We start from the raw sequence: 17,070 nt of genomic DNA on the forward strand, positions 1-17,070 counted from the left end.
TTGTTGAATCCACTGTAATGGTTTAAATAACTTTATGTTTTGTTGCGGATAAGTCCGTACAAAACATTGGGTTAGCGTAATAGTATTAACTAAAAAAAAAAGTTCTGCTTAAATAGAAACAAAATGACAACATGATATCACGTAACACGCGATTTAACATTTTATTATAACTTTTTTTGATCGAAGTTTTTTTGTTGGAGATAATAATCAAAGTCTTAAAGTGTAGAAATTCAATTTCAGTTTAATTAAATTAAAATTAAATTTTTTTAAATTAGTAACTTAATCAAAATATATCTTATAGAGTTAAGTATACAACTATAAGTTATATTTTTAATACTAATGGGGTGCTCATTAGTTAACGAGCAGCTAGCGAATAGCGACTTTCGAGTTATTGTTTTATCTTAAGTTACTGTTTCAATTTGTTTTATGTCTTAGATAATTCAACAATTTGTATTTAATCTAATTTGTATTTAATATAATTTATGAAAATTATTGAACTTTTAACATTGCGATTTTATAAACATGTCGCTATTGATATTGCAGCTCGTCGATATTGCAGCTTTGTAGCTACCAATATTGCTGCAATATATTGTTGGCTAAATATCGTAGCACCGTAGCTAGACACAAATTAATAATAAAGTAGTAACAACTAGTGTAGGCAAAGGCTATATATTGCAACTTTGTAGAATATATATTACAATATATTGATAGCTAAAGTTTGCATAAATCAAGCTAACTACAAAATAACGACAAATCTAAAGCTAGTCGATATCTACATATTGTAGCTTTTTAACTAACAATATTTTCACAATACATAAATAGTTACATATCGTAACTTTGTTGGTAGCTACTGCAAAACGATAACTTTAAAGCTACTAGGAGGTTATATTTGTAAATACATATGTATATACATATCGCAAGTGTTTAATTAGGAACTTTAAAACAATATTTTGATAGCAACAAACTGAAGCTATTAACGTGGTTGTTTTAGATAAAACTACTTAAATTATTTAAAAAAAAATAAAGTCAGAAGCAAAAAATAAAAAAAACTGAATTTGGTATAAATGTATATCTGGAGTTTCCATATTTAAACGCGCGTTGAGTTAAGTGGTTAACAAAGTTGTCTGCCTACATAATTTATAAATGATAAATTAATAATTACATGTAGTAATAATAGCATAATGTAGCTAAGTTTGAATAGTTGTAATATAATATGCCCAGTGGGCACAATGACGTTGAAATAACGTTGAAACAACGTCGCAAACCGACGAAATGCAATGTTGAAACAACGTTGAAATTTAGTGGAATTGGAAACAAAATCCGACGTTGAAAACCACGACGTTGAAACAACGTCGATGAAAACGTTGTTTCAACGTTGTTCTAACGTCTTATCAACTACATATCATCCATATTTCAACTTCGATAAAATGAAAATTAAAAGTTCAACGTTGAAATTACGTTGTTTTAACGTCTTATCGACAATATATCAACCATATATGGCTGATATATTGTCGATAAGACGTTAGAACAACGTTCAAACAACCTAATTTCAACGTTAAATTTTGGTCATTTGATAAAAATTATACAGCCTATTGAATATAACTTATATCCAATAGGCTGCAGCCATGTTAAATTGTCATCGTTAACATGTTAAATTGTCTCGACTTGGATTGCGATAAAATAAGACAATAAAAAAGCAATATTTTGCGCTAAAAGTTGTGTATTTTATGTTCAAAAAATTATTTTAAGGGAGTTTATATAAGAAATAGATAGAATGTTACCATTTTATATATACATTTTATATTAACATATTCGAATCGTCATTTACGCACCGACCGCCACCATTGAATCTGTCGGGTGCATATTTCAACAAACTCATGATATCTGTTCTGACTTCAGCAACCGTAGCAGTCGCTTTACTAAGCATGACGCTCTCTATAAAAAAAGGTATTGCCAGAGTAATTTGCAACAAGTACAGCAAAAACTAATAACTAATAATAACAAATAACATTACTCATGACTTACCAACAACAACCTTACAAATGTTTGTGCCTTTAAATTTCTCTTTACCCTTGCCGCCAGCCATGTTGAACTTTGATTGTAAACCGTTGGTCATCAACCTACAACAAAAAGTTATTATTTTTATAAATACATTAAACTTTGATACAATATCAGGTTAGGTAAACCAATGGCAACGCGTATACCGCGGAATTCCGAATGGTTTTAAAATTTCAAAAATTCAATGACCTTTTTTTTGTAGAAATAGGTCAATTTCAATAAAAATTATACATATATATAATAGATCATCCAGGTAAAATTTGAAAAATCCGAAAAATTGTTTGCGGAAAAAGTCCGGAATATCCCCCCCCCTCCCCCTTATTTTCCCTCTTAATTTGCTTTCATCTGAGTTGCTTTTTATTTTTTATTTTTAAATTTCATCCTGTAAAATAGAGTCTTAATTATATTCAGAATCTACTATTGCAGTAGCCTCACAATTGCTGCTGCTACAGACATCTTCATTTAATGAAGCTGAGCAATCAATATCAATGTCACTACTAAGAAGCTCATTAACAAAAACATTATTCCGTCTCCATCGCTTTAACCGGGTAGCCATTTCCCTAAACAACAGAAGGCACTTTTATAGTATGTATATATACACTTATATGTTGTCTGAAAGTTTTCTTCCATATTTTGTTGACAAAAAGTAAAAGTTAAAATCCAAGACCGGATTTTTTTTTTTATTAATTGATAGACTGCCTGCCCCAACCAAACCCTCAGTCGATGTAGCAGCACTCCGTTGCGAGTCAGGCTATTTATCAGTCGATATAGCAGCACTCCCTAGTGAGTCAGGCTATAAGATAGTCGATGTAGCAGCACTCCGTGCATGATTTACAGTAAAAAAAATAAAAATAAAAACATTTTATTAGAAAAAACAAAAATAAAAACATTTTAATAAAAAAAAAATAAAAATAAAAACATTGTTTATAGTGTTAAAAACATTCAGAATGTTTTAAAAAACATTCTGGTCAATTAAATTTGCGTTTTTGCGGCTTTTTAAAAAAACGATTAATTTGTAATTAAATTAATGGTTTTAACTTTCTGACAACTCGCAAATGTTTGACGAAAGTCAAAAGAAATTAAAAGTGACGTATGTGTTGGCGCAGTGGCGTTGCGTGAGAAAATTCCAGGGGGGGGGGGGGATGGGAAGAAACCTTGTTTTTCCCAACTGCTTAACATGGTTTTCACAACTGTTTTTTATAATTCAAGAATTCAAGAAATCAATTTCTGTCCTATATACAAAATCTACTGATTGTTATACTACACTGCACTCACTCTCATGAATTGCCAATTATCAGTATTTATTAACTTCTATTAACAAAACATAGCTTCCTTTACATATTTACAAAATATTCAACTCAAAAAACGTCTAAAAGTTTTACCTATTCATAGTGAAACTATATTTGTCCTAAAAAATGTTACAATTTACAAATCCAATAAACTTTACAAACCATTCTGGCAGCATATATAGCAGTTTAAAATTTAACGGAAATGAGTTAGTACAAAGGAATTACAAAACTTATACGCACAATATTTTATTATCAGTCTATCATTTTTTGTCTACTATTTGATTTTAATATGACGTTTCTTCAACTGAACCCACCGTTTAACAAGATGTTTGGGGTTAACTCCTTTACAAATATCTTTTTCGCACTTCAGTAGCATGAGACTATCCAATCTCTCGTCACTCATTGTTGTTTTCAGATGTGATTTTACAATCTTGAGTTGACTGAAAGAACGCTCATTTGATACTACACCATGAGCAGCTGTGATTATAAAAATGCAGAGTTTATGGGCTTGTTTCAGTATATCCTTTAACTTCACAACATGGTACAAAATGTCTTGCAGCGTCTTGGCTGATGTTCTTGATGACTTAAAATCTTCATCACTTTCTTCTAAACAGATATCTATCAAAATTTCCATCTGGCCTTTAAGCACATGAATGTCTGGAATATGATCCTTGTATCCAGGAGGAAAAAGTTTGCTTGCTTTTATTAAGTTTTCAATACTCAAATTATTCTTATTTAACGGAATACTAAAAATTTTGGTGATAGGGGCAAATATTTCCTTTGATGCTACCGAGTTTTCGGTTAAACCCATGGCTAGAGAGTCAACCTCTTTGAACTCTTTCCGGTAAAAAGCTTTCATCTCCATTGCTATTAATCTATGGTGTCGTTCGTAATCGTTTTCTGCATCAATGTGTAATTTCGTAAAAAATATTACTGCAATTTCAATCAAATTATTCATAGCATCTGTACCGTTACTGATATTTTGTATGTTCTTGGCAGTACTTTCAATTAATTAATACTGTCAATCACATTGAAGTTTGGACTTTCTAAGATTTCTGTTAATATTTTTATCTTCTCAATGATATTCTTCATGAAGAAAAGAGTAATAATGATATCAAAAGTTGTTGCTTTTTTCAGAAGTCCCATTGCCTTAGTTCTCGTGTTAGTATCAAAAATCTTATTATTTGAGATGCTCTGAAGAAGATCAATAACCTTCTCCAAACACTGGTTTAATACCTTAACAGATTTTGCTCGTGCGGTCCATCTTGTTCTAGACAGGTTTACAAGCTGTATTGCAATGTCAATGTCTTCAAGTTTTTCTTTTAAATAACTAAATCTTTTGTGCTTGATGTGAAGAGAATATGCAACTGTTTGAGAACATTAAACAATTCTCGTATTAAAGCATTAACATTGCAGGCATGTTCAAGAGCAGTGTTTGTTCTGTGGTCTTGACAAGGTATGTAAGGTGCATTATGGCCAACTTCTTTTGTTATATACTTTTGTATTCCTTTAAATTGTCCAGACATTGAACTCGCGTAGTCATACGACTGAAAAGCTGTTATACACTGGCTGTTCTCACAACTATACTCAGTATGTCCTTATGTGACATATCGGTAGTAGTGTCGGCCATCACGGAAAAAAAAATGGAGCTGTTAATTTCAACAATGATCTTACTCTTTAATTCAGTTGCAATTAAACTAATCATTTCATTTTGAGACAATGGAATCGTGTATGTAACTCTATACGGACGAAGAGCTCTATCTTCAATCCAGACTTTTAGTGTGGGATTGTGGCGAGAGATAAGATTAACAACTGCAACAAAGTTACCTCGATTAGCATTGTCCGATTCTCTAAACGCTAGCCCTTGGCTTCCCAAAGTCTTGCATGTATCGATAAGAAATTCGACAGTTTTTATATATTTTGCACCTCTGTTTTTTACTCTTCTACTAGAGCAAGTCTATTGGATTTATCAATAAGGTTATCTATATGCCGTTTCTTCATAAGGAAGCGACTTTTATTTACTTAATGTGCAACTCTATGTGCTTGAGAGGTAAAGTGCGCCTGAAGCTTTCCAAGTTTGTCTTTCCCAAAGCTTTTCATATTGGACCAAGATCTAACCCCAACATTTATCCAAGCATCTTTAGTTTTTCCCTTCTTTCCAACACCCTTGGGGAAAAGGCGGCAGACAAAATAAAATGAGGCATCCTTCTGGGTACTGTATTCTAAATGTTCAAACTCATTGTACCACTGGGGATTAAATCTATTTTTACCGTCACTTGGGAATCTAGCAAGTTTTGGTTGGTGTGGCCCTAACTTGGTTAAATACAATTTTTGATTATCCGTAATTGTATGTGGACGTAAACCTGGTTCATGGCTTATCAATGCTGATGAATCTGATTTGTCAATTATAATATTTTGAGCTTTGATATCGAGTTGTTTTATAAAAGCGTTTCCTATTTTCAAAACGGATTGCTCTTATTACTATCCTAACAAATTAGAAGAATTTTTTTATAGTTATACAAAAAGCAATAAGTTTGATCAACTAAGAATTCTTCATATAAATATTAGAAGCCTAAACCGCAATTTTGAAAATCTTCTTAATTTGTTACAAGAAACCAACAATTTTTTTAATATAATTTGTTTAACCGAAAGCTGGATAACTGAAAAAGATTTAAAAACTACTTCATATTTTAATCTTCCTTACTTTGATTTAATTTCTCAAGAGAGACTTATCAATAAACGCGGTGGAGGAGTTCTTATTTATGTAAAGAAAAATATTGCGCATTATATTAGGAATGATTTAAGTGTTTCTGACGGCGACAAAGAAATTTTAACTATTGAAATTCTAAACAATCAATCACAAAACATTTTACTGAGCTGTTGCTATAGGCCCCCAAATGGTGTGGCCGAGAACATGAGCATGTATTTTGAAGAAAACCTTTTCAAAATAGTCATTCTTGAAAAAAAAAAGAATTTTATTCTAGGGGATTTCAATATGAATTGCTTCCATTACTTTACGGACATTAAAGTTAAAAATTTTTATGATTCTATTTTTAAAATGGGAGCCATTCCTTTAATAAATCGCCTAACCAGAGTAACTCCTAAATCGGCTACTCTAATTGATAACATTCTAACAACTGATATTTTTAACAGTGACTTAAATAAAGGTATTTTAAAAACAGACATATCTGACCATTTCCCTATCTTTTTTATCATAAACAACTCTAAAATTATGACCAAAACTATTATAAAAGTTAAATTACGCAACTTTAACCAAAAAAATGTTGAGCAATTTAAAACACAATTATCATTACTTCATTGGAAGAACATCGACTTTAGTGATAACGCAAACAAAATTTACGATGATTTTTTTAATACATTTTACTCAGTTTATGATGCCAATTTTCCTTTACATGAAAAAACATTAAATCAAAAAAACATTAATTCTCCCTGGATTACCAAAGGTTTAAAAAAATCATCAAAAGTTAAGCAGAAATTATACATAAAATATCTAAAAAACAAATCATTCGCCAATGAGAAAATATACAAAGACTACAAAAATCTTTTTGAAAAAGTTCGAAAAAACTTAAAAAAACATTACTATTCTAAAATTCTCAATAAAGCCAAAAATACTTGTAAATGCTCCTGGGAAATAATAAAAGAAAATATCGGTAACTCAAAGCAATGCTCAGGTTCCCTGCCACACATGATCAAAGTAGATAACAATAATATAATTAATTCACAAACAATAGCTCACGAATTTAACAAATTCTTTGTTGAAATTGGCCCTAAACTATCTAAATTAATTCCTAACACTGAAACATCATTTAAAGATTTTCTAGTACCGAGGGATAATTGCATTCACTCGGATGAGTTATCTAAAGAGTTACTATTTGATGAGTTCGAAAAAGCCTTTAAAACACTAAAAAAAAATAAAGCAGTTGGACCGGACGAAATCAATGGTAACATAATTTTAGATTGCTTTGAACAATTAAAATATATTCTTTTTAAAGTCTTTAAATCATCAATCGAACAAGGAGTCTTTCCTGATCAATTGAAAATTGCGAAAGTTATTCCACTATTTAAAGGTGGTGACAAATCTGACATAAGTACCGGCCTATTTCTATCTTATCTATATTTTCAAAAATACTAGAAAGAATCATGTTCAATAGAGTATTTAATTATTTTAGTTTAAATAATTTATTATACAACAATCAGTTTGGCTTTAAGAAGAATAACTCAACCGAGCATGCAATTATTCAGTTGGAATTCAATTCTTTAGAAAAATCTCAATTTACATTAGGAATTTTTATCGATCTTTCAAAAGCATTTGATACTGTGGATCATGATATTTTACTTTATAAACTTAATTATTACGGAATAAATGAAAGAGTTAGTAAATGGTTTCAAAGTTATTTATCCAACAGAAAACAATTTGTTTCTTGTAATGATCTTAATCATACACAGTTTTTAAATGTTTCCTGTGGTGTTCCGCAAGGTTCCATCTTAGGCCCTCTTTTGTTCTTAATATATATCAACGACTTGCATAAAGCATCAAATCTTCTAAGTATTATGTTTGCTGATGACATAAACTTATTTCTATCTAACAGTGACATCTACCTACTATTCTCCGTTATGAACAAAGAACTTCAAAACATATCTAAATGGTTTAAAAGTAACAAATTAACATTAAATGTAAACAAAACAAAATGGATTTTTTTCCACCCGCTCTCCAAAGAACGTTCTCTACCCCAAAATTTACCAAAATTTTTTATTGACCATAATGAAATAAAAGGAGATTCTGTAACTAAATACCTGGGGGTTTTCATTGACGAGAACATCACATGGAAACATCATATTAACTATGTCTGCTCGAAAGTTTCAAAAAGTATTGGAGTTCTATATAAGGCGCGTACTCATTTAGATAAAAATAATTTAACTAAACTTTATTATTCTTTTATTCATAGTTATATAAGTTATGGAATTATTGCCTGGGGTAGTACTGATCAAAGCAAGTTACAATGTCTCCATCGCCGTCAGAAACATGCGATCCGTGTAATTAATTTTGCGGATCGGTTCTCAAATTCCTCAATATTTTTCAATCAAATGAAAATCCTCAATGTTTATAAACTAAACGTATATAAAAATTTATCTTTTGTTTATATGTGGAAGTATGATTTATCTCCTTTAATTTTTAAAGACCTTTTTATTTTGAAACCTCTAAGCAAGTTTAACATGAGGAATAATAACTATTTAAATAAACCACTCTGTCGAACAAAGTTTAATCAATTCTGTATCACTTATCGTGCAGCTCATCTCTGGAACAAAATTATTTTGCCTAACTTCGGCTTACCCCTAACTTATTCTGTTTTTAAAATTAAATTAAAAGATCTCATTCTCTCTATTGAAAATATCTTAGAATATTTTTAATTTGTCTTATGATATATAATAATTTTAAAATGTATGTTCAATCTTTGTTTTATACTTGTTGAAATATGTTTTTATTTATCTAAGTACTGTTTTAATATTTTTATGTTAATTTTTTACGTTCTCTTATTGTAAAAAGGCGCTTTTATAATACTTTATGTACTCTGTTTTGTAAAAGGCTTCTAACGATAAGATCATTTGATCTTCTTTTAGAAGCCTTGTTTGTATTTGAAAAAAATATGTAATTTATATATATTACGTCAAATGTAAACAAAAACTTACGGAAAAAAAAAATAATAAAAAAAAAAAAAAAATAAAAACATTTTTTGACATTTCCACCACAGAACTTGTTGCATTCACAATTTCAATTGCAGCGAATTTTTCATTTCCTAATTCTTCTTTACAATATTTTTTATAAATGTCATTACAATCTTTAAGATTATCTATTAAAACACCCATATTCCCCATGAGTGAAGTCCAATTTGTTGTTTTACTGCTTACTTCAGTAGTATCCAAGTTAATAATATTCGTGTCATTCTTTTCATCTCGGTCATGATACTAGTTTAAATGATCCTTAAGCCGTTTAATAAACGTAAAATTCATTTGTCCAAGTCAAAAAAATTGATCTTTGATGGATTTTTGCAAATATTTTAGTTTTATTTAACTAGAAAATATTTTTTGATTTTATCACCAATTTCCCAACTGTCCCAACTCGTAGCAAGGAAATTCCCAACTTTTCTCTTTTCTAGATTCTGGGAGGGGGAGACTCCCCCCCTACCCTCTCCAAGGCGACGCCCCTGTGTTGGCGTAAGAATTACTTTTTAACTTCCGCTCTTCCTAAATTTAAAAAAAATATAAAAATAATAATAACAATAATAAAAATACTATAATATAGTATTATGATTATTATAGTCTATATGATATATTATTAACATATCATATTTTTTATGTATATACCATATGTTATATATAATAATATCATATATATATATAAATATATCATATATTATATGTATAAATATATAAATAAATATACATATATAATATATACCGTGAAAAGGGGTGACTTTGAACAACGGGGTGAAAATGAACATCGATGCCAAGTTTACTAAATGGTGAAGAATCACGCACTATATAATTAAATAGTGTGTTTTATGTTATTTTAATTTAGCTATTTTATTCTAAAAACTTCCACTTGTATATATATATATATATATATATATATATATATATATATATATATATATATATATATATATATATATATATATATATATATATATATATATATATATATATATATATATATATATATATATATATATATGTATATATATATATATATATATATATATATATACATATATGTATATATATATATATATATATATATATATATATATATATATATATATATATATATTTAATAATAACAACAATAATAAAAATACTATAATATAGTATTATGATTATTACAGTCTATATGATATATTATTAACATATCATACATTTTATGTATATATCATATGTTATATATATATATATATATATATATATATATATATATTTGTAAATATAAAAATAATAATAACAACAATAAAAATACTATAATATAGTATTATGATTATTACAGTCTATATGATATATTATTAACATATCATATGTTATATATATATATATATATATATATATATATATATTATATATATATATATATATATATATATATATATATATATATATATATATATTTATATATATATGTATATATATACATATATATATATATATATATATATATATATATATATATATATATATATATATATATATATATATATATATATATATATATATATATATATATATATATATAACATTGATAATATATATTTTATATTTATATAATATAAAATTAGTATAGTCAAATATACTAACATACATAGTAAAACAATTTAATCAAACTCTAAAAAACTACTTACTTAAACAAACTCTAAAACAAATTCAAGCAAATTCTTCATGCAATACACACTGATGAAATAAAAAAAAGATCTATTTAATATTTATCACTAATGCATCGCAAACTAAGCAAAGTGGTATCGTTAAATTGACAAACTCAAAACCTTATGAAGTAGCAATAGATGGCCTAATCAATGACTCGTAAAGTCATCCATGCGTATTTGAGTTCTCAAAATGCAAAACGAACGGTGGAACTCATAATATAGACGTTGAATTAACGTTGATTCAACGTCGCGTTAAGTTGATCGTTTTCAACGAATTTTCAACGTTGATAAAATCTATTTTTTGGTTATATGACGTCGCGACTAAAAATCAACCGTAAATCAACGTTGAAATAACGTCGTGTGTCCACTGGGTGATAATAAAAATTTTGCTAGCTCATTAAATTGTATTTATCGTTACAAATATCGCTAGCTAGCTAGTCCACAATGGGCTAATGGGGCATTTTTTGATAATTGTCAAGAAGATATAAAGCAGGTAAATAGTTTAACAAATACAATTTAATATAGTTAGACAATATTTAATCTTCACCAGGAAAAAAAGTTTTTTAATTAAGTTATTTCAAACAGTTTGTTCTGTTTACAAAATTAAACTCCTTTACATCTCAAAGGTCTTTGTTTCTCTAGTTTAAAGTTACTTTTTAAATAAATATTTCTTTAGTTTTTCTATTAAAAAAAATTATTTTAAGGTATTAAATAAATTATATGATTTTGAGTTATAGTTGCATATTAATTTTAATGTTATATTGTAATTTAATAGGAAGCATTTTATATGAATGTTTTGTTTATAGTATCATTTATAAAGTTGCGTAACTTAAGTATTCAATAATTTGTGTTGTTATAGAATCTTTTACTATTGTCAATGATACTCCATTAAAAAGATTCCAGCTTGTTACAAATTTAACTACTGTACCAAAAGAATATCATGTGTCATTTGATCTGCTGCTAACTTCATTTATCAATAAATACACTAGTATTTTACATTTAACTATTGGTGGAGATGCAAGTACATATGGAGACAGAAATCCAGGATTGTGGCTTTCATATTATAACAGTTTGTACTTTAGCTCATCAATAAATGGCTACGTTGACTTTGTTTTTGATTATTCAATTTTGCCTTTGTTAAATGACTGGATGAGTATTGCAATATCACAACTTAGTATTGAACAAAAGTATATATATACAATTGAACTTGCAGGGAATCAAATTTACACCATTGAAAATAACATCCCAATGATATTTAATAGAGTAAATGTATACTTGGGCGATCCATGGTATGATGCCCAACCTGGATTTGTTAGAAATTTGATAATAAAAAATTCGTGCCCTGGTAAGTATTAGTTTTTACATTGACTTCTTTAAGATGGTTAAGGTTATTTAGACACACTCACCCACCCAAAGAACTATTTTACACCCTTATTTTACATCCATATTACAACTTTAGAAGTCAAAATTTGACACTATAAATTTTAAAGCATATAGAGTATTAATTTAATGTTTGTTAAAAAAAAAATGCGGCGCAGATATAAATGGAAGTGATGAAAACTGTTTTAAATAACTTTTTGGTTTTTATATGGATATGACTTACACAATCCTTTAAAAAGGTTTTTAGCGAGGTTCAAAAGAGTTATAAACATTTAGTATTTTCAAAAATGTTTTATAAACCCGGAAATTTTTTTGTTTACTCTGTTTTCACTAGTTTTCACTAAGATTATAAGTTGTTAAATATTTGCAAAAAACAAGTGAAATTTTTTACTCAAATCCAAATTAGAAAAATATACTAAGTTTTATTCAAATTCAAAATTTAAAAGAGCGGAAACTACTTATTAGCTTTCACAATCCTGTATTTTTTAAACTTTCACAATCCTGTATTTTTTAAACTTTCACAATCCTGTATTTTTTAAACTTTAGTGGAAACTAATTTTTTTAATCTACAATTAGGAGTTGTTAACTTTGTTTTTAAACTAAAGCTTTTTAAATTTTAAACCTTGTTCCAATTGTTTATGCTTTTACATGTACACAACGCTTAAAAATTACTAATCTTGTCCTAAAGATGCCTTTTGTGTTGTTACAAAGTATAAGATATGGTACCAACAAGAAGAAACTGAAATTGCTTCATTATATGATGGCTCTATGACCGAAATCATGCAAATGTAAACTTTTGAATTTATAAATGTATCCTAATAAATTTTCTTGTCTAAGTATAGCAATTTTTGGAACTACCGGCAGGCTAATTAGTAAGTTAATAATAAACATCCTTATCCAAAGCAACTCTGGTATTTCAAAGCTACTTCTGATCAAACAAACTTAGTATATACAGGCCACCAATCCATGACTAGGAGTGTAATAGAAATCAATGTAGACATCACTTAAACAATTTTCTAGAAAAATTGTTAAAAAATGCTAACATCAAATTAATGATAGAGATTTTGTTGCTAAATTAAAAATATACAATGTAGTTACACAGGCATACTTTGTAAATTTCCTCACTAAAGATTCTCTTTTTTAGAAAGTGAATGATTTTACACTGACCTCGTGATTTCAATAAGACTTAAAGTTTATTTTGCCATTAAGTACTATTCTGTGCAGGGGCGCATCTATGGGGAAAAGGGGTACATGGATTGCCATATCCCCCATAAAAAGCAATTGTCAAGTTGTAATTTGTTTTTTGAGGAATATAGTTTGCTTTTTGAGGAATATAAAGTGGTTATTTGATACATACAAAGTTGGGTAATTTTTAGTTTAAAGGACTTTTTTTTTAGTTTAAAGGACAATAATTTAGTTGGACATGGTGAATATTTTTAAAGATCTGTGAAAGCATACCCGTATAACAACCAAAAAATCTGTACAAAAATTTTTAGACTCAATATTTTATTACATTCTAATGTGTGTAAAAACCGTATTTTAAAAAAAAAGTTTTTTAAAAAAAAAACAAAAAACATTCGAAACATGTTTAAAACTTTATTTTTAACAGTATTATTAAGGTAATTTGAAGGCTTTATTAAAGTCTACTTAAATTTCTTACTTTCAAAGTTTATAATTCTAGGTAATTAAAGGCCATATTTTCAAAGTTTGGTAATTCTAGGAAAGTAAGGCTATATTTTCAAAGTTTAGTAATTCTTTAGATTTTTGCTATTATATTTTGTTTTATAAAAAAAAACCTTTAAAAGTACTAAAAAAAAAGATTAAATATATAATTTAGATTTCGTCAATTAGGAGGAACGTTTTATTATACGAAAAAGTTTAATTTTTATTGAAACTTTTATAGAACATAGAGGGGATTTATCTTTATAGAAATAAAAAAGGAGGTGTTCTTTATACATTATTAACCTTGGCTCCTAATATTCTTTACTGCCTTATCGAGCATAAATATTACTTTTAATAAGAAATATTTATGCGCGTTTTTTTATAATTATATTAATATTAAAATATTTCTAAATATAATATTTAGAAGTCTCTTAATATAAATATATTTGATTTATCTGAATTTGAAATCATCTATCCGAATCTATCATCTCATCATTCAAATCATTTATCTCATCTACTCAAATAATGAGTATATTTGTTCTATTAATAATTATAAGTAAAATTACTTAACATAAGTAATAACCACTTTTGCCTAATTCAAATTTTTTGTAATCTAGTAAAGATATTATTTATAAAGTGTTTTATTAACTTTAAGAAAGATGTCAAAACTGCAAACCTTTAATAAAAGTAGAATACGATGGCTTTCTTATAAACAGGTATGTAATACTTGTTTTTCCGATTAGTGACTTTTGAAAGTTTTGTTTGAAGCTTTTATAAATAAGTCATTACTTTTCAAAGAACTTTCTTGAAATTGATCACTTTGATTGCTTATATCTATGAGCCTGGAGAAGTTGCTTACAATGTATCGTGGCAGTATACTTTACCCCCATTTGCAAAAATAGTTATTGACAGTGAAGCAAAAGAGATAATCAAAAGTGACTCCATATATATGGTATAACTTTTATTTATTATGGATCAAGTAGAGTTATTAATTATAACTGTATATATATATATATATATATATATATATATATATATATATATACATATATATATATATATATATATATATATATATATATATATATATATATATATATATATATATATATATATATATATATATATATATATATATATATATATATATATATATATATATATATATATTGTTCTTTATAACATCTTAAAAACATTTTATTATAAAAAATAAATTTTACAAGATAACACTTAAAAGTAAATGACAATAAAAAAACTATAAAAATAGATCGATAAAAAAATAAAAGAACGCGGGACTTATCATCGAGAACCGCTAACATTGTTAAAGTGATAATTTCTACATTGATAACGTGATAATATCTTGTAATATTGGTAAAAGATAAACAAGATAATTACAAATTTTTTTTCTTTACAGGAAAGTCTGTTGATTTTAAATAAATCTGTAATATATCCTACATTTCCTAAAAAATCGCTAAATACTCTTGGTATATAAATACATTTTTAAAAATTCTTTAATTAATAGAAGGTAAAAAAAGGATATACAAAAAAAATAATTATTAAAAGTATATTTATAAATCATCAAATGTAAAATGAATTCTTTAAGCTTTCCATTAAATGAGTTGTAATTACATTGTTGAATAAAAACTTGTAATTACATTGTTGAGAAAAACTATTCAAAACTATTTAGTTCTATAAAAATGGCCTGCGAAAAGCAATGCAAAGCTTACTATTTGATTGAAAATATGGCTGCTAAAATAAAATTTCATAGCGCAAAATGTATTTATTTTTATCTTTTGACAAATACAAATTATGATATGATACCGGGTAGGAAATGATTTTACTTACAAACATAAAAAAACATAAACATTTGCTTGATATTTATTTTGTGCATTCATTTTTCTTAATACAGGCTTTGCATTAAAAAAACGTAAAACGTTCACTAAAATTTTTTAAATGTGCTATATGCTTCTGATGACGACTAAGAGGATAGTACTAGCCGAAGCAATATTTGCATAGTTAAAATGGCTGTGAAAAAAAAAGAAATATAATCGAGTAAGAGTTTTCTCATTCAAAAAGCCTCTTACTTTATATAAAATTCCTATACTTTTTGAAGTTTGTTGCATAAATTTTAAATGCAATTTTTAGTAGTAAGATTATCATCAATATAAACACCTAAAATTTTGTAAATGTTAGGGTAGAGCGATGCATATCGGGATTTTTCAAATTTTTTTTAGATAAACATTTGAAATTATTGTGCATCATTACCGTAAATAAAATTAATTAAAAAAAGAAATACCAAAATGCATAACAAGTACCATAATGCTTACCCAGGAAAAAAAGATCTATAGAATTTCTATAAACTTTTGAAACATATAGTCTATAGAAACTCTATAGAATTTGAGTAGTATTTCCATAGAATGTCTATTAATTTCTATAGTATTGCTGTGAAACTTTTATTCTATAGAAAAAAAATAGAAAAAAAAGTTCTTTAGAAATTTCAATAGAATTTAACAGAGATTCTGTAGAAATTCTATAGAATTCTATAGAATTTCTATTGGCCATATGCTTCAAAAGTTTATAGAAATTCTATAGAACTTTTTTTCCAGGGTAAGTAAGTTTGCAAAAAACGAATTTTGCGTATTTTCTTCAGCGATGCAACGACGAAAGATTTATCTTTAACTATTGCTAATTTGCTTTATTTATAAAAAGTTTATTTTTTTTCAGACTGTTTTTTATCCTCTTTTAGAATCTGGTTTTAAAAAATTTCTGGAATTGAATTTTTTTAAATAGTATTAATTTCAGTAAAATGACCTTTGTGGGTCATATCGAGACAAGAATTTATTTAAACAATTAACTATATTACTCCCATATCGTGATGCTGTTTTCAGTTTAATAATTTTATTTTTAATCTAAAATATCATTTTCCTTATTCAGGAAAGCAAAATTAGTAATAAATTCAAAGAAATTGCTATTTTTATAACTTAATTTGATTATTATTAGTGTTTAATGTAAACAAAGAAGGTGAGAAATTATACAAGAAAGATCAATCATCCAAAATGGAATGAAATGCAGTTTTAGCTGTGAGTAAAAAGAAAGTAAGAATTAGAAAAGCTGCTGATAAAAATGACATATTTTTAAAATTGTTTTACATTGGCATATCAAAAACGTTGCTAAATAATTTCAGGATATTTTTTGTGTGATCCGTAAAATTTTTTGTTTAACTTTAAATTTGGTAGTAGTTACCAATATAT

At 26.9% G+C, this 17,070-nt stretch overlaps 1 protein-coding gene across 3 annotated transcripts in view; it reads left to right on the top strand.

The window, feature by feature from the left end:
- The window catches only part of LOC136092406 (uncharacterized), a 42,270-nt gene that overhangs the window by 14,396 nt on the left and 10,804 nt on the right, over positions 1–17,070 (top strand). For all 3 annotated transcript variants that reach the window (XM_065820610.1, XM_065820611.1, XM_065820609.1), the window contains 3 exons: positions 11,637–12,122; positions 14,475–14,535; positions 14,618–14,771. In XM_065820610.1, the coding sequence (XP_065676682.1) occupies positions 11,637–12,122; positions 14,475–14,535; positions 14,618–14,771 (701 nt within the window). The remainder of the gene's footprint in view (positions 1–11,636; positions 12,123–14,474; positions 14,536–14,617; positions 14,772–17,070) is intronic.

Source organism: Hydra vulgaris, chromosome 15 (assembly GCF_038396675.1).
Source record: "Hydra vulgaris chromosome 15, alternate assembly HydraT2T_AEP".
In the NCBI taxonomy this organism is placed as follows: domain Eukaryota; kingdom Metazoa; phylum Cnidaria; class Hydrozoa; order Anthoathecata; family Hydridae; genus Hydra; species Hydra vulgaris.